The sequence below is a fragment of the Camelina sativa genome, chromosome 7, assembly GCF_030686135.1.
Source record: "Camelina sativa cultivar CO46 ecotype springtype chromosome 7, ASM3068613v1".
Taxonomy (NCBI): domain Eukaryota; kingdom Viridiplantae; phylum Streptophyta; class Magnoliopsida; order Brassicales; family Brassicaceae; genus Camelina; species Camelina sativa.
In genome coordinates, this window is record NC_141886.1 from 949491 (window position 1) to 970720 (window position 21230).

Here is a 21230-nt window from a genome sequence, read left to right on the forward strand (position 1 = left end):
ATATTGTTATTATATATTGGGCCTTGCCCTTTGCTATAAAGGTTTGACTATTCAACGGGGGTATTTAGGGTATTATCAATCTTTGGCTTATAAGTATATATTTCTGAGAAAAAAATAATATTCAACGGTCTTCTCGCGGTTATACAACTTCTGGCGTTCTCTTCTCCTCCTCGTACGGACCCCGCCGGAGACCAAATCTCGCCGGAAGATTGATTCCACCGTTGATTAATCGGAGCTGATTTCGTTATGGAGAGTTTGATTGCGCTTGTGAACAAGATACAGCGAGCTTGTACGGCTCTGGGAGATCACGGCGAAGGTAGCTCCCTCCCAACTCTCTGGGACTCATTGCCTGCAATCGCCGTCGTCGGTGGTCAGGTCTGGATCCCTTTCCCATGGATTTCTGTGATGAATTCTTGAATCTTTGATCTTTAGATCTTAGGCATTGCCTCCTCGGTTCCGTACACGTACATTTTGGGTTTCAGTGCCACGAAATAATCTGATCTCGTTTGGGGTTATCCTCTGCTTATCTTCCCCTGGAATGAATCGTTGCTTGATTTGATTTGATCCAAATTCATGATCTGAGACCGATGTGAATATTTTGTCGCTTTTAATTCAATTTGTGAGATCTTTTTGCTTTTAATCAAAAACGGTTGCGTATGAATGCAATGTGTGTAACCAATCCAATTGTCAATTGATTTGATGGGAATTGTAGAGTTCTGGAAAGTCTTCAGTGCTAGAGAGCGTTGTAGGAAAGGATTTTCTACCTCGTGGAGCTGGTAAGCTTGTTTAGATATATATATATATATATATATATATATATATCAACCGATCAAAAATGTATATTGATTCCATCTCGTGATATACTCTAGTTACTTAGAACAACAAACAATGTCTTCCATGTAGGAATTGTTACACGTAGACCTCTTGTCCTGCAGCTTCACAGAATCGATGAAGGCAAAGAGTATGCTGAGTTTATGCATCTTCCTAAGAAGAAGTTCTCCGATTTTGGTATATATTTCTTGTTTGAGAAAAGATGCTCTTTATTTTTCCTGTGACTGTTTGCAGTATCCTATTTGTTATTTACGTGCACACATTCTTACTCATCTGGCTTTCTTAAGTTTGAGATATTCATTTCTTCTTTCTTGGTATGTAGCTGCTGTGAGGCAGGAGATCTCGGACGAGACAGATCGTGAAACTGGTCGCAGCAGCAAAGTAATATCTACAGTTCCAATTCATCTTAGTATCTTCTCTCCCAATGGTAAGAGAAGCAATTCTACTTCCTACATTTGCATCAAGAAAGTAATTAAACATGCTTTAGGACTCCCAGATCTTGTACACAGGGTCTGAAATCCTTCCAAATTTATGTTTTCTACCATCTTCCCATTTATCTTCCACTCCCATACTTAACAATTTTGTTTCCTTAATATTTGTAGTTGTGAATTTGACACTTGTCGACCTTCCTGGGCTGACAAAGGTAGCTGTTGGTAAGTGAGCCAGTCTTTGTCTTCTCATGATATCCCACAACCCAAGTCCTCTTTATTGACAAACATTAATGAAAAATTGGTGCCATTGCTGTTCTAGATGGTCAGCCTGAAAGCATTGTTCAAGACATCGAGAACATGGTCAGATCGTTTATTGAGAAGGTAACTATTATTTGTGTGTAGCAGAATACAACTGTACAATAATGATGCTTTCCTATTCTCTAAGGGTTGTGTATTCAAGCAAAGTAACAAAGATTGATCATTCATTTTTTGACAGCCCAACTGCATCATACTAGCTATTTCCCCTGCAAATCAGGATCTTGCTACATCTGATGCCATTAAGATCTCTCGTGAAGTTGATCCAAAAGGTGCCGGATTCTTCCCTCCTTATATTTTGATACAAATGCTTTCTGAATTCACTTCGAGTTCTTTTTTTCTGTGGTTATAAGCGACTGGGACATAGTTAATATGGTTTAAGTTCTATGGCGCTTTGTATATATGATTGAGTTGCGTGGTTAGTGCCTAGTGGTAATCTTATTATGAAATTATCTATAGTAAACGAAGACGAAGATCCTTGCAACTAATATACCTTGAAATTAATTTGAATTGATTGATTTATGTTGCCTAGTGGTAATCTTATTATGAAATTATCTATAGTAAACGAAGACGATGATCCTTGCAACTAATATACCTTGAAATTAATTTGAATTGATTGATTTATGTTGCTTCGTTGCACTTGCTGTTCTCAGGAGACAGGACTTTTGGAGTTTTAACTAAAATTGATCTCATGGACCAAGGCACTAATGCTGTTGATGTAAGTTTATTCAGACAACAATTTATCTCTGAGCGCAGTATGAAAAAGACCCAATGAAGATTAAATATGAGAATCTCTCTAAATAGTGGTGAGTAAATATTTAACAGTCCCTAAATTTTTCTATATATGTTTGGAGATTTCAGATACTTGAAGGAAGGGGATACAAATTAAGATATCCTTGGGTTGGTGTTGTTAACCGGTCTCAGGCTGACATCAATAAAAGTGTTGATATGATTGCTGCTCGTCGGCGTGAACGTGATTACTTCCAGTCTAGCTCAGAATACAGACATTTATCTGAGAGAATGGGTTCAGAGTATTTAGGAAAAATGCTCTCTAAGGTATATAATTGCTGTATATGAAACTTTTAACATAAAAGATTTGGTAGTTTCTCTAAAACTAGCTATACCTTTTTCAGCATTTGGAAGTTGTTATCAAGTCGAGAATCCCAGGACTTCAGTCTCTTATCACAAAGACTATCTCCGAGTTAGAGACAGAGCTAAGCCGTCTTGGGAAGCCTGTAGCAGCTGATGCTGGTGTAAGGATCTTATGTCTTTAGGACTTTTTTGCCTTTCATTCTACTGTTTCTTCTCTCATTTCAAATCCCTCTTTCGTCAATACTCATTCTCTTGAATGCAGGGAAAACTTTATATGATCATGGAAATTTGCCGTGCCTTTGATCAAACTTTTAAAGAACACCTCGATGGCACGTAAGTCACTCGCATGTTTCTGGATTGTTGCTAATGAAATTTTCTGGCTTTATGATTTCCACTAACAACCTCACAGGCGCTCAGGTGGTGAAAAGATAAATTCTGTGTTCGACAATCAATTCCCAGCTGCCATCAAAAGGCTGCAATTCGACAAACATCTCTCCATGGACAATGTACGGAAGCTGATCACTGAAGCTGATGGATATCAACCGCATCTCATAGCTCCTGAACAAGGATATCGCCGTCTCATAGAATCATGCTTAGTCTCGATTAGAGGCCCTGCTGAAGCAGCTGTCGATGCGGTTCATTCTATTCTCAAGGATCTTATCCACAAATCCATCGGGGAAACATCTGTAAGAATATCTCTCTCAGGTCTCAACAGAGTTAAAAATAATAATCACTTTTGACCCATGATTATCTGTTTCATCATCACAACAGGAACTGAAACAATATCCAACGCTTAGAGTGGAAGTATCGGGTGCAGCCGTGGATTCATTGGATCGAATGAGAGAAGAGAGCAGGAAAGCAACTCTGTTACTAGTGGACATGGAGTCTGGTTACTTAACGGTCGAGTTCTTCAGGAAACTCCCACAAGATTCTGAAAAAGGTGGGAATCCGACACATTCGATATTCGACAGATACAACGATGCTTATCTCCGAAGAATCGGTTCGAATGTGTTGTCTTATGTGAACATGGTCTGCGCTGGGTTGAGAAACTCCATACCGAAATCCATTGTTTACTGTCAGGTCCGCGAAGCAAAACGATGCCTTCTTGACTTCTTCTTCACCGAACTTGGCCAGAAAGAGGTAAACAATAATAACCATTATCCTAAACTTATATGAGCAAATTGACAACTGTATTAACATATGAGTAAGAATGTTAAAATGGTTTGGTGTTGAAAATAGATGAGCAAATTGTCGAAATTGTTGGATGAGGATCCTGCGGTTCAGCAGCGAAGAACTTCAATTGCAAAGAGGCTGGAGTTGTATAGAAGTGCTCAGACGGATATTGAAGCAGTTGCTTGGTCCAAGTAGAGAGGCCTCTTCAGTCTTCACACTCCGTTTTTTTTGTTTCTTTAGGATACGTTTCCTTCTTCATTTTTTTTCTCTTTTTTCCATTTGTTCTTTTTATTTTGTTGTTGGAATTGACATTTATCCTGAATAAGTTTTGTAAGAGGATAACTGGGGCAGGAATCTGGTTGATCATTACAAAAATAAATAGCATTCATGTGAACCTCTCATAGTCTCCTGTATCAATAATCAACCGCGAGAACTAGACAAGGAAGAATTATGAATTATGAGGCGGTCAAAAAACAAAACACAAAACGCAAAAATTGTGGAGATGCGGGGAATCGAACCCCGTGCCTCTCGCATGCGAAGCGAGCGCTCTACCATATGAGCTACATCCCCATGTTGTCTTATGTTCCGGTATAACTAAAGATATATCTATACTGACTCTGTTCCGTTACTCCAACAGGTTTGAATATGTTTAAATTCCTTTGCATGTGAAAAAGGTAACTTGTCACCAAAAATAAATGAATTTTGTTTGTGTGATTGGTACTCATTGAAGCTGTAAAGGTTGATACCACAATAATGAAAGTTTTAAAAAATTAAAGTAAAGAAGTTGGGGTTAACTGGTGACTTTGTTTCTAAGTTCTGTTCCAATATCTCCTCCCATGAAAAGAAAAGAAGAAAAGATGATGTTGATGAGCGTGGCACCATCCTGACCAAATATACCTAATGAGTAATGATTCAGATTAAGACTAGTCCACTTCCCACTTGGTCCAGTTTACGACCCCACTCTCTCTCTCTCTCCTATCTCTGTCTTCTTCTTTTTCCCCTCAAATAAGCAAAGTTAAAAAAAAAAAAGAGAACTCCAGATTCTTAAAAACGTATTTTCGTATAATTTCTCAACCTCAAATAGAAATTGACAATTGTTTTAACTGGCAAAAAGCAATTATTTCATCGCATCTCTTAGTATATTTAAAAATTTTGTCGGTTCACGTGTCGGTTTTAGTGACAGGGGGGACATAAATTGTCCGATACTTAACCAGTGAAACATCAACTCCAGTATCTTTCTCAAAATCCAATCGAAGCGCAAAGCTGATTTAAAAACAATTTGATGATTATGATTGATCGCCATCTTCAACCACTTTCACCACCAAACTCTCAATCACTCTTCTTCTTCCTCATCAAGCAACCAACACCAAAACACACCCTCCACATCGTACCTCACTCCACGCTTGCTCCTCTTCGCCTCTGCTTCGATTCCTACCATGAGAGCTTTCGTAGGGTTTTACATCCTCTGTATCCTTATTGGACAAGATCTACCCTTTCTAGCTGCAGATGACGTCAATGCCATAAACGACTCTACCCAGAATCTCTGTTTTGCCAACCGATTATCTGATTTTCTCCCACCACCGTACAGCAATATCTCCGATAACATGCCATGTACTCCTCTTTGGAACACGTTCGTCTTACGGGTAAAACATTACAATAACACATTCATCCACAAACGCATCCATTTTGATTTTTACTTTCTTTGCTTTTCAAACCAATCCATGATTTTGATTTCTAATGTCTCTGTTTTGCAGTACTCAGAAAGCAGAGACAATGTGATGACGATCATAGTATCAGCTTTATACACAACCGGATGGGTTGGGATAGGATTCTCGAAAGACGGAAGAATGGTTGGATCAAGCGCGATGATCGGGTGGATTTCGAAAAAGGGTCACGCCAAAATCAAACAATACTATCTCCAAGGAACGGAGAGAGACCAAGTTGTGCCGGATCAAGGAGAGCTGCAACTACAAAAAGTGCCTCCTGTGGTGGCTCTTCACGGAGCAATGATTTACTTGGCTTTTCAGGTGAAGTTCGCCGTTAGAGTTCCTCGTAGAGCCGTCATTCTAGCGTTTAGCACCGCTTATCCTTCCAAGCTAGGCCGTTTGACTAAGCACGATGATAAAACTACAGTCGTCGTCGATTTCTCCAAAGGTATATATGCAAAACACCAAAATGTTGTGACACTAATGTTTTACGTGCAAAATTTTATAACAATAAAGTCCAAATACTAGTCTAGACAAGTTAAAACAGAGGGGACGATCCAACACTAATGTTTTACGTGCAAAATTTTCTAAACATTAATGTCCATATACTAGTTTAGACAAGTTAAAACACAGGGGACGATCCAATACTTAGTGTCTTGTGTGTTCTTGGTCTATGCAGCAGCGAGTGGAGCAACCTCTATAAAGACGACGACTTCTACGGAGAAGACAAAACATGGAGTAATGGCGATACTCGGATGGGGTTTCTTACTTCCCGTAGGGGCAATCTTGGCGAGATATCTTAGACATAAAGACCCTCTTTGGTACTATCTTCATATCTGTTTACAATTCACGGGGTTTATCTTCGGTTTAGCCGCTGTTATTCTTGGGATTCAGCTTTACAATAGGATCCATCCGAATATACCTGCACATCGAGGCATTGGGATCTTTCTTCTAGTCCTTAGCATTCTTCAGGTTTGAGAAGTCTCTTGAGTTTAAGAATCAAAATAAGGGTTTTGTAAGTTTTGGCTGAAACATATATGGGATTCTGTTTTTGTAGGTTTTGGCTTTCTTTGCACGGCCACAGAAGGAGACAAAGATGAGGAGATATTGGAATTGGTATCATCATTGGATTGGGAGAATCTCTCTCTTCTTTGGAGCAGTGAACATTGTTCTTGGGATCCGAATGGCGAATAACGGAGGAGATGGATGGAAAATTGGATATGGATTTGTGTTGTCATTGACGTTACTTGCTTTTGTTGTTCTTGAAATATTCAGGATTCGTGGCTCCATTGGTTCACCATCTTCTCACACCCCTCCCTCTTTTGAGGCACATCCAACTTCTTCTACTAGTGTCTGATTCAAGATCATCTGTTTTTGTCATTGATTTGTTTCTTGTACATATATAAAGGCACTTTTTTTTTTGTTTTTTTATGGATTTCTTGGCTAAAGTCATTAAATTTTTATGGTCGATAAGTGATTTGTTTTTTGTTTTTTGGCGGCCATAGTATGATTGTTTCTTTTATAAGGTTTGTTTCTTTTTGGATCTTAATTTGTTCTCATTTAAGATGTAACTTGAGTTCTGAAAGTTGTTTGTTCCTGAAAAGTGAAAGCATAGTGTTACCAAAAAAAAAAAAAGTGAAAGCATAATATTATTCTTTATTTTCTTGAATGCGAGTTTGTACAAATGAATAGACGTTAATAACATTATGGATGAAGCCCTAAACGATTAACAGAAGTATTGTCCGTTTTTGTTCCAATGCAAATTTAGTATCCACTTCAATTTATATTAGTAATCATAATTGTATATAGTACTAAAAAAAAATTCTTTCTTTTATTACTTTCAGAAACGGAACCAATTTGCACACTAGTTTATCAAATATCGAAATTGAAAACAAAGACTACACGGATTTGAAAATTTCAACTTGCAGTATCGTGTAAAAAGATGAGAAAATTTGATCATGAGATAAACAAATCTCACATGTTTATAGACCCAATTAATAAAAGAAAAAAAAAATAATTAATAAAACATAGGCCCAATATACACCCAAGTATCTCAGGCATATATATAGAGGCCCAACAAGCTTTTGATTTTTTTTCTCATAATTTGAGATCAACCAAAAATAAAAAAAAGTTATTTTAGCGAAGCGCCACGTCGGATTAAATGAAAAGGAAGTTTTCGACTTGGCGCTCTTGTAGGCCTGAAAATTTCGTAGTCTTCCCTCCGTCCCTAATCCCTGGAGCCAAACACTGTTCCATCGAACCGCCACGTCAGCATTACTCGATTTCTAATTTTCGTTTTTATGCCAACTAATAATTGTTTAGGCGAATTGATTTCTCGGTTTAAGCGTAAAATAATTGGGAAAATATATTAAACCGACGGTGTCTGTGTCTCCTTCACCAGAACACACGCTCTCAAAACCCAAAACAAACAAAGATCCTTCTCCTCCTCCTCCTCTTTTGTTTACCTTCGCCGTCGATTTTTTCATAAGGAGCTTTTAGGTTTTTATCTTCTCCGTAGGGATACACACTTATAATTCTCCAAAATTTCGCGAAGAGTATTTTGGTTTGTTCCTCCGTCGTCTGTTTCTCCGTCGTTCGATTTCTTAATTCTATCCTCACGTACGAATTCTATCTCCGAGCATTTTGATTTCGTTTTCGAATTTAGGGTTTAAGAAGCGGTTTCGCATTGGGTTCATATACTCGAGCCGATTTGCGAGAGGTATTATTGGATAGTTTCGAGGTTTTTATTTTTCCGGAGGTCCGAGCGGCGAATCTGTTTGTTTGATGAAATTAGGGTTTTGGAATCGGAATTTGGATGGTCGCGTATGTTGAGTAGGCCAGAATCGTTTGAGTTTAGGACATGATTTTGAAACGAACCTTGAAGACATTCGAGAACCAGAATCTGAAGAGGTGCAAAATTGATTCAGAAATAGATTATGGGAGCATAAAGGGTGAGATTATGGTGTATAAGAAGAGACAAAGAGCAAGCGTAGATCAACCACCTTCAGAGCCCGAAGGTCTTACCAGTAGTAGCTCAAGCTGCTTGACCAGTCAACCGGGCTCAGACCAGTCAAAATCTTCGCGTGGCAGAGTTCGAGTGGTTCCTTCAAGGTTCAGCGATTCGGTTGTTGGTTCATGGAAGGTCAGCAGTCGCAAGGTCGAGTCGACGACGGAGTCTAGCCATGATGACGACATGTATCCAGGGAAGAAGGCTAAAGGTTTTAGTGGAAGCTCGAAATTGAATCGAAGCAAAGCTTCGAAGCTGGTGGTTCCTCGTAAGGATAATAACGGAGACAGCAGCGAAGTAGATTTTGATGGCTGGGATGTTCAAATTTCCATGGTGTCTTCCTCCGACGATGCTAATTCTGGAATGCTCAAGAAGAAGTCCGACGCCACGCGTAAGGGCGTGTATAAACCAGAGGAGTTTACGGTCGGCGATCTTGTCTGGGCCAAGTGTGGGAAAAAATTCCCAGCATGGCCGGCTGTGGTGATCGATCCATTATCGCAAGCGCCTACTCCGGTCTTGAAACATTGCGTCCCTGGAGCAATATGTGTCATGTTTTTTGGGTACTCCAAGAATGGAACTCAGAGGGTATCTCTTTAATCTCTCTCTCTGTGTTTTCTAGCTCGCGTTTTTTTTGTACGGATCTCTAATTCTTCTGAAACTTATGGTCATTAACAGGACTACGCATGGGTCAGGCAAGGAATGATGTATCCATTTACGGAATTTATGGACAAGTAAGTACATGAGACGCTCTTTCTTGATTCTTTCATAATTGTTCCCTTGTTTGCGTCTGTTCCTTAATCTCTCATCTCTTCAGATTTCAGGATCAGACAAACTTGTACAATTACAAACCAAGTGAATTTAAGAAGGCACTAGAGGAAGCAGTTTTAGCTGAAAATGGGGTCGAGGGTGCTGAAATTAGCTGCCCAGATTCCTCTGCTACGGAATCCGACCAGGAGTATGGGCCTGCTTCTAGAATTCAGGTACGTTTTCTTGACACATGTTCTCTTTTTTCTTTTGGGTTAGATCTTCAAGTTTGCTGTTTTAGCCGATTTAGAAAGACAAAGCAAATTAATTAAGGACAGGTTCTTACTTTCACTCTCACCAGTCAGTTTCATAAACATCTTGTGTAATTCGTAGCCACCTACATCTGGTGATGATGTACTTGTATCCGACACTTCAACGGTTACTGGGATGCGTCCCCTAAAACGATATGCTGATTTTATTTGTGTAGGGTTCATGTCAGGCAGACATAACGACATGCGACGGCTGTGGCTCAGTAATGCCATTAAAATCTCTAAAAAGGACAAAAGGGTCACAACCTGAAGAGCTTTTATGCAAACACTGTTCAAAGGTATTTAAATGTCTTCTTCACTCTTCGCCTTTGGTTTTCTCTTACCAAAAGGAATAATCCAAATTTGTTGTTTCAGTTGCGGAAATCCAATCAGTGTTGTGGCATTTGCAAGAGAATTTGGCACCCTTCAGATGATGGAGATTGGGTGAGAATATATGTGACCATGTTTGGTGAATTAGAAACTATTATATTGATGTAGCTGACTTGATTTGATGTATTAGGTTTGTTGTGATGGGTGTGATGTATGGGTACATGCTGAATGCGACAACATTTCAAATAAGCGCTTTAAGGTACATCTCCGTGCATCTTTAACTTTTGATTCTAAGTATTGTAAGACACCTATCGAACGTTTGCACTAATTTGGTTACTATCTTAAGGAACTGGAGCACAACAATTACTATTGCCCTAATTGTAAAGTCCAGCATGAGCTTTCGCCAACAATATTAGAAGAACATAACTCAGTGTTCAAGTATGTTGTTAACATCTCATGCTATCCTGCTTTGGTTGTTCGCATTTCTCTAGTGCTAATTCTTTAATTTTCGAAATTTCCTTTTCACTGCCTCTTTGGGACAGGTCTACAGAAAAGGCGACAGAGACTGAGCTGCCTGATGAGGTTACTGTAGTCTGTAATGGCATGGAAGGAACATATATCAGAAAATTTCATGCGTATGTCTTATATGTCTCAGCCTTATTTTAATTTCTTCATTTAGAAAGGATCTTCTATATTCATGACTACAAAACACAATATCGTAAAATTAAATTTTTCTCTGAAAACTATAATTCCACGTTTAATCCTAGGCTCTTGTTATCATTCTAATGTTGTTTTAGAGATTAGACCAGCATATTTATCTTGGAACTATTGTTTTCAGAATTGAGTGCAAGTGTGGTTCATGTGGGTCAAGGAAGCAGTCACCAAGTGAATGGGAACGGCATACAGGCTGCAGAGCAAAAAAGTGGAAGTATAGCGTAAGAGTGAAAGACACAATGCTACCTCTAGAAAAATGGGTACATCCCTTATGCTATACTCTCTCATAAACTTGCCCTTATATACCCTTGCAAATTACTGACAACAATATATTACAGATTGCAGAATTTAGTACCTACACTATAGAAACCCAGATGTTAGATAAGCAGAAGATGCTCTCTTTGCTGGAAGGTAGATTAAAGCTCAGCTCTCCGCTCCCTTCTTTTGGAATTCAAATTTGGTTGGAAACTTGCTTACTACTTATTTTGTATGCACAGGAAAGTATGAGCCAGTCAGTGCTAAGTGGACGACTGAAAGGTGTGCTGTATGCAGATGGGTAGAAGACTGGGAAGAAAATAAAATGATCATCTGTAACAGGTTAATTTTTGGCATTTTTGGTTGTACTGAATTCTACAGTGGTTTTATAACCAAACATGGGGTCATAAATATGTAAATCTGACCAATCTTATGAATATGTCTTCAGATGTCAGGTGGCTGTGCACCAAGAATGCTATGGGGTAAGCAAATCTCAGGACCTCACCTCCTGGGTATGCAGAGCATGTGAAACACCAGATATTGAGAGAGAGTGTTGTCTTTGTCCTGTAAAAGGTATTACTGCAGAATTAGCTCTCTTTATGATTTTCCCCCCATCTTGCAATAGTAATGGTTTATTATAGACTGTCCTGTCACAAGATCAAGTTAAGTAAACTCAGTCATAGATTTCTTTTTTGGGTACAAAGATGCTAAAATTGAACTCATATCCATATCTCTATTTCCGTCATGATATTCAAACACAAATTCTCTTCCATTTGTGCAGGCGGTGCTTTAAAACCAAGCGATGTCGAGGGTTTGTGGGTTCATGTCACATGTGCTTGGTTCCGACCGGAAGTTGGGTTTCTGAATCATGAAAATATGGAGCCTGCTGTTGGACTTTTCAAAATTCCAGCAAATTCATTTCTAAAGGTATAACAAAATGCTAGAAGTAGAAATAATAACGATTGTGTTTTATTAGAATCTAATAATATACATCTGATATTTTTTGATTATACCTTTTAGGTTTGTACAGTTTGTAAACAGACACATGGTTCCTGCGTGCATTGCTGCAAGTGTGCCACTCACTTCCACGCAATGTGCGCGTCACGGGCAGGTTACAACATGGAGGTTAGTCCTTAAACTACTTGGTCTCTGTATCCTTAATCTTCATTTTTCACCTTTAGTTCCCTTACAAAGGTGTTCTGTTAAAAAATCTTCTTAGGGATATGTAACTGATACTGTTTTCTGTGGAAATTTAGTTGCACTGCCTGGAGAAAAATGGTGTGCAGAGAACCAGAAAATCTGTTTACTGTTCTTTTCACAGGTTTGTTATTTGTTTTTTCACATGTTCTTTAATTGATCTGTTATGTTATATTAGGACCTACCAATTGCCTGTATCAATTTACCCACTATGTAGGAAGCCAGATCCAAATAGTGTTGTAGTTGTGCACACACCCTCAGGAGTATTTGGGTCTAGAAATTTGCTTCAGAATCAAAATGGGCGCACCAAAGGTTCAAGACTCGTTATGACTAAGAAGATAAAGCTTCCAGGTTCCGAAATCCAAACACAAGCCGAACAGAGTCATGTAATTGATTCTCAATCTGCAGCAAGATGCCGTATATATAGTAGATCAAACGCAAAGGTATGCGTCTGGTGATCTTGTTTATTCTTGGACATTGGAGAGTCTTTCATTCTTAAGTATTCCCTGGCAATGGTACTGTTTCATCTCTGTTACTGCTGATGTTTCAGAAGATTGATCTGGAGGCGATATACCACAGGCTTAAGGGACCAAGCCATCATTCTTTGGGTGAAATCGAGAATCTAAACTCTTTTAAGGCAAGTTTCTCATTCAGAGCTAGATTCATGTCAGTGTTTTGCTTTCTTGGGGCATTTTTCTGTATATCTCAGCAAGATCTTAATTTTCTTTTACCTTGTTACACCAGGAAGCAGATTTTATCTCATTCAGAGAACGGCTAAAACATTTGCAGGTAAACATTGAGTCAAGAAGAGTTCAAATTTCTTCATCTTGTTATCCTAGAACATTATTAACAATATGTCTTCTTCAGAGAACGGAAAACTTGCGGGTCTGCTTTGGTAAATCTGGCATACATGGATGGGGTCTGTTTGCAAAGACAAATATTCAAGAAGGACAAATGGTACTTAGTTTATGATCAAATGCATGATTTCGATGGCCAAATTGATGTGCATCTTAAACAAACTACTGATACTGTAATTCTTGTGTAGATTATCGAGTATCGTGGGGTGAAAGTTAGGAGAAGTGTTGCAGATCTGAGAGAGGCAAAGTACCGTTCTCAAGGCAAAGATTGTTACGTAAGTTCTGAATTGCTTGCTTACATTCAACATTATCCGCTGGCTGCATCTAATGGTTAACTTATTGCCTAACAACGCAGCTATTTAAGATAAGTGAAGAGATAGTGATTGATGCCACAGACTCTGGAAACATAGCACGCTTGATCAATCATTCAGTAAGTTCCGTAAACTGACACATGATACCAAAGCCTGGTAACTAATAATACTAACGGTGGTCATGTCTTGTGCAGTGTATGCCCAATTGCTATGCCCGTATAGTGAGTATGGGTGATGGCGAAGACAACAGAATCGTCCTCATTGCAAAGACCATTGTCTCAGCTGGCGAAGAGCTTACGTAAAAAAAAATTCAGCTACTCTTCTCATAGAATTCACATATTTTTTGACATTGATTTACCTTAATGATGAAACCCCATTTTTCTACAGGTATGATTATCTCTTTGAGGTTGATGAATCTGAAGAAATCAAAGTGCCTTGCCTTTGTAAAGCTCCAAACTGCCGCAAATTCATGAACTAGAGGTCTTTTTTAAGTCTAAACCATTCTTGCAAACGTTCAAACTTGCTGCAAATTTGAACAGTAACGGCGGTGATGGGAAGTTAACCGTTTTTTCCTCGGTGGCTAGCTCATGCTGACTTCTTTCCGATTGATTCATTAGTTAAACCGTTTAAAGCGTGCACGCTGCCTACATTTCCCGGCGTGGAAATTTTGTAAATCTGTAGAATTCAAAGGAAAAACTTCCATAGGCAACTAAAGAAGACTTTACTTCGATCCTAGTTAGGTCCAGAATGTTCAAGTGTTTATAGCTTCTTAACATTTCACAGAATATAGTTTCGAGGCCGAAGTTCCTACAAATTATGTCGAATTTACTATGCCGATCTTAATTTTTTTATGAACAAGGCCAAATCATACTGGGTAAAAAGAAAAAGAGATATATAACTTGGTTTAGGTTTCGTCTGCTGATATTAAACCGGATTCTAAGTTCAAGCCAATTTCGAAATGTAAAGAGGCGGCCCCACAAAGTTTGTTACAGGGATATAGACGTCATTTAACATGAAAATTTTCAAAATTCGCTGTTGTCTCCCTCGCTTGGTATATATCACAGCTACACGGTTCAGAGCTTGAAACAAATTCTTAACAAACTAGTGACTAGTGTGAGTGAGCAGAGAGAGAGAGAGAGAGAGATATAGAGAGAGAGACGAAGAATGAAGTTGAGATATGGTGAAGTTATAGGAGAGAGTAGAGGGAAGAGGAAAGCTCCGGAGGGAGACGATAATGGTGGACTGAAGAGAAGATTGGTCGAGAGCAACGAAAATAAGAACGATCTTCAGAGAGACGAAGATGGTATAGTGAAGAGAAGAATCGTTCACGGCAACGAACTGAAGAACGGGAAGATCCTCAGAGGGATCCATGGCTGTGTATCTCCTCGGTGCTCTGCTCATACTTACCAGCCTCGCTTCTCATGGTACTTTTCTTCCCCACCTCTCTCTCTAGACTTCGCGAAATTTCGATTTGATGAGCGTAATAGATCTGTTCTCGGATAGTTTTGGTGTGCGGGTTTGGGTTGAGCTCCAATTTGAATTTGAAATGCTTGTACGGTGTTTAATCTTACTCTATTGGATGGATCTAGGATATGGAGTTCGATCAATCTTCTTCGTTACCTTCTGGAAACTAAACCGCGGAATCAATTTGATTTGTATGAGACTCAGATGCTTATAAAGATCTCTCTGCGTGACTGTGTGGTTGATATAGAAACTGGGATTTGAGTTTTTCTTCATGTTCCTTCGCTTTCAATTTTCAAAAATCGAATCCAGATACCAACGAGGAAGAATTTGAAAATCAATCGCTATTTTCCTCCAATTTCGAATCAGGTTTCTTAGATCTAAGTCTCTATACTCACCGAATCTTATAATTTTTCTCTGCTGAATCAGGTTTGAGCAAGATATATGGACATACATAACAAGGTTTTTGGATGGTAAATCCTTGGTGATGCTGGGAGCAACGAACAAATGGTTCAACAAGCTCGTAATGGAGGATATTGTTTGGAGGTTTGCCTGCTTGCGTGATCTTCAGGTCCCTGAGACGTTTCCCGTTTCTTCCAGCTGGATTAAGATTTATGCTTCAGCTTTTGGTAAGTATGACCTTCACATCAACTTCCGAATTTTACATTCTGATACAATTGTAAAACTAAGAAAAAACAATATGGGAAACTGCAGATGGGAGTCACTCTTACTTGTTCCGTCAGAAGGAGAAGCATATTGGTTAGTCCCTGAATTGGGTTGGGTTCATCCTCTCTTAGTCTACTGATTTGTCAAAAGGTCATGTTCATATAGATAGATACCAGGCCATATGTTGATTCTCTATGGAAACTGATATTAACGACCATGCATGTCCAGATCTCTTTTGACTTTGAAGTTCTTCATTTGGTGATCACAGCCTCATTTCTATCTGGTTTTGACACTGTAATTATAGATTGGATGCGGATTGGTGCCTTTCTACTTGACTCTCGAAGCTCACTCCTGACTGAGAGTTTGAGTGGTCATCTCAAAGTCCCAAGGGATGGAACCATAGAACGAATGTTACAGTCCAGTGGTTCATGTGTCATCAACGACATCAAAGGTGGTATCTGGATTGCAGGTAACAAACTTTTCCATTTCATGACCTGCAGAAATTTGTCAACTACAGGAAAAAACTGTAACATGGCTTATCTTATTTTCCAGATTTACAGCTTGTGCGTTGCCCTGTTTGTGACCTCAGTACCTGTGATGGTAAAAGATACTAATCAACTCTAATCTGTTGCTGAAACTTTAGTATTTGATGTTACTCTATTTAGTATAACGAAATTACAACTAATTATGAGTGTTTCTATTTATTGTGTAGGAACAATGCAAACACTTGATGCTAGGCACATGGAACTGTTCCTCAGTGAAGGCTACAAAGATGGAAGCTGGGATTACAATCTTATTGGATCTCATAAGTTACAGAAAGACGCAGGTGCAGCTTGTGGAGCCATATTTGATCTCAAACACCTTAAAGAGTCTTCATCCTCAGGTAACTTAATTACACTCTTATGCTCCTTCATCCTCAATCATTCTCCATCTCACATCTAACCTCTATATAGGTATTCTCAACCTCAAGTCTTGGACCGGAGAGCCAGATGATTCCCAACCTAAAGCAGTTATCGCACCCCACGCTGTCGCTGTTCACACAAGACTGCAAGAAAACGAAGGTATTAAGTCCAAATCACATTACATAATCAACCATCTTTATCTAGGAAGAAAGAAACACAATTACAATTTCTTTGACAAATCTAAATTGCAGGAATCCTTGTGAAATACCACACAATGAAAGCAGGAACAGACGGTGACATTGTTTCCATCAGAATTTCCCAGCAGCTTCTCTGATTCCTTCACACTGCTTTGTCTTCAAAGTCACACACAAAGCTTTAAGTATATCTGGTATTCAAATCCTTTTTTTTCTTCAGTAAAATAAAGATAAACATTAATTAGCTCATCATTATAAGTTTACAACTTTACAATTGGTTATAAGAAAAGTATGACAGGTTACTGAACTTCTTGTATAAGAAACACATACCAATGAATATAAGAAGATTTATGTCGACCATATTCTATTACTACCAAATTAGATATTGATTACTGTTCTCTGACTTTTTCTATTATATATCTTCAAGTAGTTACAAATTTACAATTCCCTTTTAGTGCCGAGCCACACACATTAATGACTTTCTCAAAACAATTCGTTTTCCTCGTCTTCTTCTTCCCTCCCTCACCTAGATGCCTCAGAACCAAAACGTTGGTTGCTACAGTTCCTCATGTGGACCTTGACGTCAGCTTCCCTTTCTGGATATTTCCCAACCAGTCTTCGTCCCGTGGCTATACAAGATTGAACCTCCGTTTCACCGATCTTAATGAGACAGCCTAAACTTAAAGCTTCCAAACCCTGAACCATGTCTCGTCCGAGAAATAAAACCGCAACGTATTCGCCTCAACGACCCTGATAAACTGCTTAGGCAGACGGCTCCTCAGCTTTTGAGGCTTCAGGATCTCTCCTATTTCACCTTCTGAACCAGACCTTCTTGAGTTGAGCTGTCCTAACGAAGACGTCAAATCCTCCTCCTTCGAAATCTAACCCATTCATTTGCCTTGGTAACTCCATGACCTCCTTCGTCACACCTTCAGAATCAGATCTCGCCGGTTCCTAAAGTCTTGTCAAATCTTCAAGAAGTACGTGAGAAACACGCGTTTTCTTAGCGAGTGAATGTTGTAGTTTATCAGCGTCACCTAAAAGAGGCCAATACTAACGGGCTTTAAACTAATATGGGCCTGAAGTCCATTATCAAGTCAAAAAATACGAAGACTAGAATTATCACACCCAGATCCGGACGGAACCCACTGATTCAGTCGCATCCCGGTGAGAGAGAGAGAGAGAGTTTTAGGCGGTAAACGGATCAGAAACGAAACGAGCATCACCGTTGAGCGATCGATGTAAAATGTGATGATTCCTTGGAAATCAGACGAAGAATCCCTAGATTTTGGACGGATTTTTTTCTTTAGTAAACTGGGTTTAGTTGATCGGAAGTCCGTCCGCAATCTAGGGATTTTATTTTTGATGAAAATTCATAAGCGGTGGATCCGAATCGAATCGTCAGAACCGATTCCTACGCCGGACAGTTCATCGATGATTCTTCTCATTCCGGTTAGGCTTCTTCCTGTCCTCTTGCCCCCCTCTTTGTTGAAAGTCTCCGGATTAGGGTATCCCATTGATGTGTTGATTGTTTGTTTTTTTTTTTTTTTGGATACGAATATGTTCTTTTGTGTAGAGAGAGCGATGTGGTTGAAGATTGCGTGATCCCAGAAGCAGCTATGATTCTACGCCATCCAAAAGCTTCTAGCTTCTTCTGGTATGTTAATTCTCTCGTCTTCTTCAATGTAATATATGTTGCTAGACTTATCTGAGAGAATTGACTTGAGAGAGCTTCTTCTATCTTAACTCATACCATTTGCATATAGTTATATATAGAATACAAGAGAATATATATATTTTCTATTGCCAAATTAGTCTTTTGACTTTTTCCATTAGTCTGTATAAGTAGTGAGTATTCATCTTCCTATCCCTTAGTGCCAGACCACATTATGACCTTCTCGACACAACAACTCCCTCTCCTTCTTCATCTCATCTTCTTCTTCTTCTTCTTCATCATCTTCCCTCTCCTCCACGCATCACAACCAAAACCCTGCTACACTTCCTCATGTGGACAAGGAAACGTTGATGTCCGTTTCCCTTTCTCGCTGTTCCCTTATCAACCTGAGTCATGTGGCTACACGGGATTCAATCTTTTATGCACAGATGGTGGCAATACTGCCTTAAAGCTTCCTCCTATGTCGGAACCATTTCTGGTTAAAGAGATTGATTATGAAACGCAGCGTATTCGCCTTAACGACCCTGAGAACTGCTTGGCTAGAAGGCTTCTTAACTTTGACGCCTCTGGATCTCCTTTTTCTCCTCTTCGTCCTCGCAAATACACGTTCTTGATCTGTCCTAAGGAAGATAACGTCACCGCATCTTTCAGTGCCATCGATTGCCTTGGTAACTCCACTTCCTCCTTCTTCGTTGTCCAGTTGGAGCTGGTCAGCTTGATGCCGTCTTCTTGTCAGATCTTTAAGACGTTACCTCTTCCGTTTTCTTGGTCTGTCGCCTACACGGCATTCCCCGGTGGCCAAAACAGTCGAGACCTGTGGCTCAAATGGGACTCCCCTGATTGCAGAGATTGTGAGAGGAGGACTAATTCGAGATGTGGATTCAAAAACAATACTTCCCTCCAAGCCCAATGCTTCAGTTCTGTTAACTCTGGTGCGTACTATCTCAATTCTTCTCTCTTCTTTTGTCCTTCACAACCTTCCTACTTGAAACGACTTCATCTACTTTTTGAGAATATCCTTTCCGAAAGAGTCCATTAATGAATGGTGGAAATCTTCAAATCCAAGGAGTTGTGTTAATCTTTTTATCTATTCTTTTGGGGTAGTTAGTTTATCTACCGATTAAACAAAGAAATGAAACTAGTTGGCTTTAAATAATGACATCAAATCATTGACTTTGATTAATTAAAGCAATCATATATTTCAAATAGCAACAAACATGAGAGAATGTCGTAACATTGGAATATATATATGTACATACAAGTTTCACCGTTGACCCGTTTTGTTGTTTCGAAACAGGACTTCACAACACAGGCTTACAAGTACTAAAGATAATCTGCCTCTCCCTAGTCGGACCGCTCACCGCCCTGACCTTTTGTGTCGGTCTTGTCATGTGCAGTTCTGAGAGAGTCTCGTCCCAGATACAACACGCAGTGGTTGCAAGGCTTTCCGGATCTGTAACGGTAAGGCCACAGCCAAGCGATGAAGTCACAAGGACGGGTCTCGATGAGTCTACTATTGAGTCGTACAAGAAATTTGAGTTAGGGGAGAGTAGGAGACTCCCGACCGGGTCAAATGATGTTGTATGTTCCATTTGTTTGTCAGAATATGCAACCAAAGAAAGTGTTAGGTGTTTACCGGAATGTGAACATTGCTTCCATACGGAATGTATTGATGCGTGGCTCAAGTTGCATAGTTCTTGCCCGGTTTGTCGGAGTAATCCCTCTCCGACCCATGAAGGGTGCAACTAACTTTTGTATGCATGAATGTATATAAAGTCTCTTGGATTTGCTAAAAGATATTCTTTTGATGCATCTCCAAAATGTTTTATTAGCGAGGCTACGTTCGAGGCCCATAATTGATTTAGAAAACTGTCGAAACGAAGCCAAAACACCAAATTCAGAAAATTATAAATACACAAACCAGGATCAAATGTAGAGAGAATATAATGGCGAAGATGTTACTCTCTATCTTTGGAGAAGAATCAAGCCGATGGCTAGTTCAATACAAACAGATGCAAACGGGATTCACGATTTTGAATGGATTTTAAAGTTCAACGATTTTCTAATGCATTTAACGTGGATTTGATGTCATTATTAGTAGAAAGCTCTCAGATTGATTAGTATACTTCTTTCATGCTCGTCACTACCACTGCGATCAATCACTCAAGACCTTATGGAAGAGGCTGATTACAACATGATGGAAAAAGCTGTAATTGTTGATTATGGCTTTAACTTGCAATCACTCTTAGCCCATTAGTATGAATAGTAAGATGCAGTATCTTGAAACATGAAAGCATTCAAAGTCTTCTTCGTATTTTTGCATCTGTCACATTCGATTCCCAACATAGACATCTAATACGTTTTTCAATAGTGCTATATCACTATGAATAATATATAACACTATTGAAAAACGAATTAGATGTCTAGAACGTATGTTCGACCTCACGCTTCTCTATGATCCTGGCAATACAAATCGTGTTACAGAAACCAGTATCACTAAACCAGAGTTACTCAATTGACAATTAGATTAGTTTCACTAAACCGGCGATGAGGAAATAAGATTATGACAGAGGATTTCACTTTCTTAATGTAAAATTTGAAAATACTCCATTTTCTCTAAATTCTGTTTCTATATTCAACACTTTGTGTATATTTTATATGTATGAATATTCCACTTCTCTAAATTCTGTTTCTATATCCAACACTTTGTGTGTATATTTTATATGTATATATATAATACATGCGTGCATGTGTAATCATAAGGAATAATCAAAGCCAAAAACTCTTTGTACGCTGCTTCATTGTATCCAGACACACAGGTTTGTGATGATTTTTTTTTTTTTTTTTTTTTTGTGTGCTCTTGATGAAGTGTAAGTATTGATATCGGTCAGAGGATCAAGACTTCAGGGTTTATGTTTAGTAGTGTAACTCCTTGAGACTTGTTTAGCGAACTAACTACACGTCCTTGATCTGTCCTAAGGAAGGTAACGTTATCGCATCCTTCAGAGCCTTCGTACGTGGAACATCGTGAAAAGGGTTACGATCATCGCTCCTCTGCTCC

The 21230-nt window shown here is 39.1% G+C and overlaps 5 protein-coding genes, 1 long non-coding RNA gene and 1 other non-coding gene across 11 annotated transcripts; 5 read left to right on the plus strand and 2 right to left on the minus strand.

Moving 5' to 3' along the window:
• The first annotated feature begins 53 nt into the window (after positions 1–53).
• Positions 54–4236, plus strand: LOC104699707 (phragmoplastin DRP1B). Its single transcript, XM_010415047.3, has 14 exons — positions 54–375; positions 713–776; positions 904–1008; positions 1154–1258; positions 1434–1484; positions 1582–1643; positions 1759–1849; positions 2231–2295; positions 2439–2633; positions 2711–2830; positions 2932–3002; positions 3079–3355; positions 3441–3809; positions 3909–4236. The coding sequence occupies exons 1-14, from the start codon at positions 247–249 to the stop codon at positions 4035–4037; spliced, it is 1833 nt and encodes a 610-aa protein (XP_010413349.2). The 5' UTR covers positions 54–246; the 3' UTR covers positions 4038–4236.
• A 103-nt stretch (positions 4237–4339) lies between these two features.
• Positions 4340–4412, minus strand: TRNAA-CGC (transfer RNA alanine (anticodon CGC)). The gene has a single exon. It is a non-coding gene; the product is annotated as a tRNA-Ala (tRNA).
• Positions 4413–5025: 613 nt separating this feature from the next.
• On the plus strand, positions 5026–6979 carry LOC104699708 (cytochrome b561 and DOMON domain-containing protein At3g61750). Of its 3 annotated transcripts, XM_087460285.1 has the most exons (5): positions 5047–5217; positions 5249–5485; positions 5597–5996; positions 6231–6520; positions 6606–6979. In XM_087460285.1, the coding sequence occupies exons 1-5, from the start codon at positions 5125–5127 to the stop codon at positions 6903–6905; spliced, it is 1320 nt and encodes a 439-aa protein (XP_087316411.1). In that variant the 5' UTR covers positions 5047–5124; the 3' UTR covers positions 6906–6979. The 3 variants fall into 3 exon arrangements, with proteins under 3 accessions (XP_010413350.1, XP_087316411.1, XP_010413351.1); XM_010415048.3 differs by having other exon boundaries at positions 5026–5485; positions 6228–6520; XM_010415049.3 differs by having other exon boundaries at positions 5066–5485.
• A 781-nt stretch (positions 6980–7760) lies between these two features.
• On the plus strand, positions 7761–14085 carry LOC104699709 (histone-lysine N-methyltransferase ATX3). 2 transcript variants are annotated; one of them, XM_087460284.1, is made up of 23 exons: positions 7761–9140; positions 9231–9286; positions 9370–9535; positions 9787–9906; positions 9983–10051; positions 10128–10196; positions 10284–10375; positions 10480–10572; positions 10776–10911; positions 10990–11062; positions 11149–11248; positions 11355–11479; positions 11688–11833; positions 11927–12031; positions 12163–12227; positions 12321–12546; positions 12657–12740; positions 12848–12892; positions 12971–13060; positions 13149–13235; positions 13316–13390; positions 13466–13569; positions 13659–14085. In XM_087460284.1, exons 1-23 carry the CDS (start codon positions 8409–8411, stop codon positions 13747–13749), a joined length of 2949 nt encoding a protein of 982 aa, XP_087316410.1. In that variant the 5' UTR covers positions 7761–8408; the 3' UTR covers positions 13750–14085. The 2 variants fall into 2 exon arrangements, with proteins under 2 accessions (XP_087316410.1, XP_010413352.2); XM_010415050.3 differs by having other exon boundaries at positions 7861–9140; positions 12654–12740.
• Positions 14086–15864: 1779 nt separating this feature from the next.
• LOC147940700 (putative F-box protein At5g36000) lies at positions 15865–16680 on the plus strand. Its single transcript, XM_087460287.1, has 4 exons — positions 15865–15998; positions 16111–16281; positions 16352–16459; positions 16552–16680. The coding sequence occupies exons 2-4, from the start codon at positions 16116–16118 to the stop codon at positions 16632–16634; spliced, it is 357 nt and encodes a 118-aa protein (XP_087316413.1). The 5' UTR covers positions 15865–15998; positions 16111–16115; the 3' UTR covers positions 16635–16680.
• Positions 16027–17421, minus strand: LOC147940701 (uncharacterized). Its single transcript, XR_015562885.1, has 3 exons — positions 16825–17421; positions 16569–16708; positions 16027–16443 (listed from the first exon to the last, which is right to left on the minus strand). It is a non-coding gene; the product is annotated as an uncharacterized LOC147940701 (long non-coding RNA).
• Positions 16937–19981, plus strand: LOC104699713 (RING-H2 finger protein ATL22-like). 2 transcript variants are annotated; one of them, XM_087460286.1, is made up of 3 exons: positions 16937–17946; positions 18071–19101; positions 19467–19981. In XM_087460286.1, the coding sequence occupies exons 2-3, from the start codon at positions 18384–18386 to the stop codon at positions 19916–19918; spliced, it is 1170 nt and encodes a 389-aa protein (XP_087316412.1). In that variant the 5' UTR covers positions 16937–17946; positions 18071–18383; the 3' UTR covers positions 19919–19981. The 2 variants fall into 2 exon arrangements, 1 of the variants encoding a protein (XP_087316412.1); XR_015562884.1 differs by having other exon boundaries at positions 16980–17946; positions 18071–18151; positions 19467–19537.
• The last annotated feature ends 1249 nt before the right edge of the window (positions 19982–21230 follow it).

What these genes read in the sequence shown, in the direction of transcription:
- LOC104699707 (XM_010415047.3), top strand. Translation starts at nt 247, where the DNA reads ATGGAGAGTTTGATTGCGCTTGTGAACAAGATACAGCGAGCTTGTACG. An exon ending in TTTTCTACCTCGTGGAGCTG is followed by an intron (nt 777 to 903) that starts GTAAGCTTGTTT and finishes TCTTCCATGTAG; the next exon opens with GAATTGTTACACGTAGACCT. An exon ending in CTGTAGCAGCTGATGCTGGT is followed by an intron (nt 2,831 to 2,931) that starts GTAAGGATCTTA and finishes TCTTGAATGCAG; the next exon opens with GGAAAACTTTATATGATCAT.
- LOC104699708 (XM_087460285.1), top strand. Translation starts at nt 5,125, where the DNA reads ATGATTATGATTGATCGCCATCTTCAACCACTTTCACCACCAAACTCT. An exon ending in GGAACACGTTCGTCTTACGG is followed by an intron (nt 5,486 to 5,596) that starts GTAAAACATTAC and finishes TCTGTTTTGCAG; the next exon opens with TACTCAGAAAGCAGAGACAA. An exon ending in TAGTCCTTAGCATTCTTCAG is followed by an intron (nt 6,521 to 6,605) that starts GTTTGAGAAGTC and finishes CTGTTTTTGTAG; the next exon opens with GTTTTGGCTTTCTTTGCACG.
- LOC104699709 (XM_010415050.3), top strand. Translation starts at nt 8,409, where the DNA reads ATGATTTTGAAACGAACCTTGAAGACATTCGAGAACCAGAATCTGAAG. An exon ending in TATGCAAACACTGTTCAAAG is followed by an intron (nt 9,907 to 9,982) that starts GTATTTAAATGT and finishes TTGTTGTTTCAG; the next exon opens with TTGCGGAAATCCAATCAGTG. An exon ending in TTGTCTTTGTCCTGTAAAAG is followed by an intron (nt 11,480 to 11,687) that starts GTATTACTGCAG and finishes CCATTTGTGCAG; the next exon opens with GCGGTGCTTTAAAACCAAGC.
- LOC147940700 (XM_087460287.1), top strand. Translation starts at nt 16,116, where the DNA reads ATGCAAACACTTGATGCTAGGCACATGGAACTGTTCCTCAGTGAAGGC. An exon ending in TAAAGAGTCTTCATCCTCAG is followed by an intron (nt 16,282 to 16,351) that starts GTAACTTAATTA and finishes ACCTCTATATAG; the next exon opens with GTATTCTCAACCTCAAGTCT. An exon ending in AAGACTGCAAGAAAACGAAG is followed by an intron (nt 16,460 to 16,551) that starts GTATTAAGTCCA and finishes TCTAAATTGCAG; the next exon opens with GAATCCTTGTGAAATACCAC.
- LOC104699713 (XM_087460286.1), top strand. Translation starts at nt 18,384, where the DNA reads ATGACCTTCTCGACACAACAACTCCCTCTCCTTCTTCATCTCATCTTC. An exon ending in CTTCAGTTCTGTTAACTCTG is followed by an intron (nt 19,102 to 19,466) that starts GTGCGTACTATC and finishes GTTTCGAAACAG; the next exon opens with GACTTCACAACACAGGCTTA.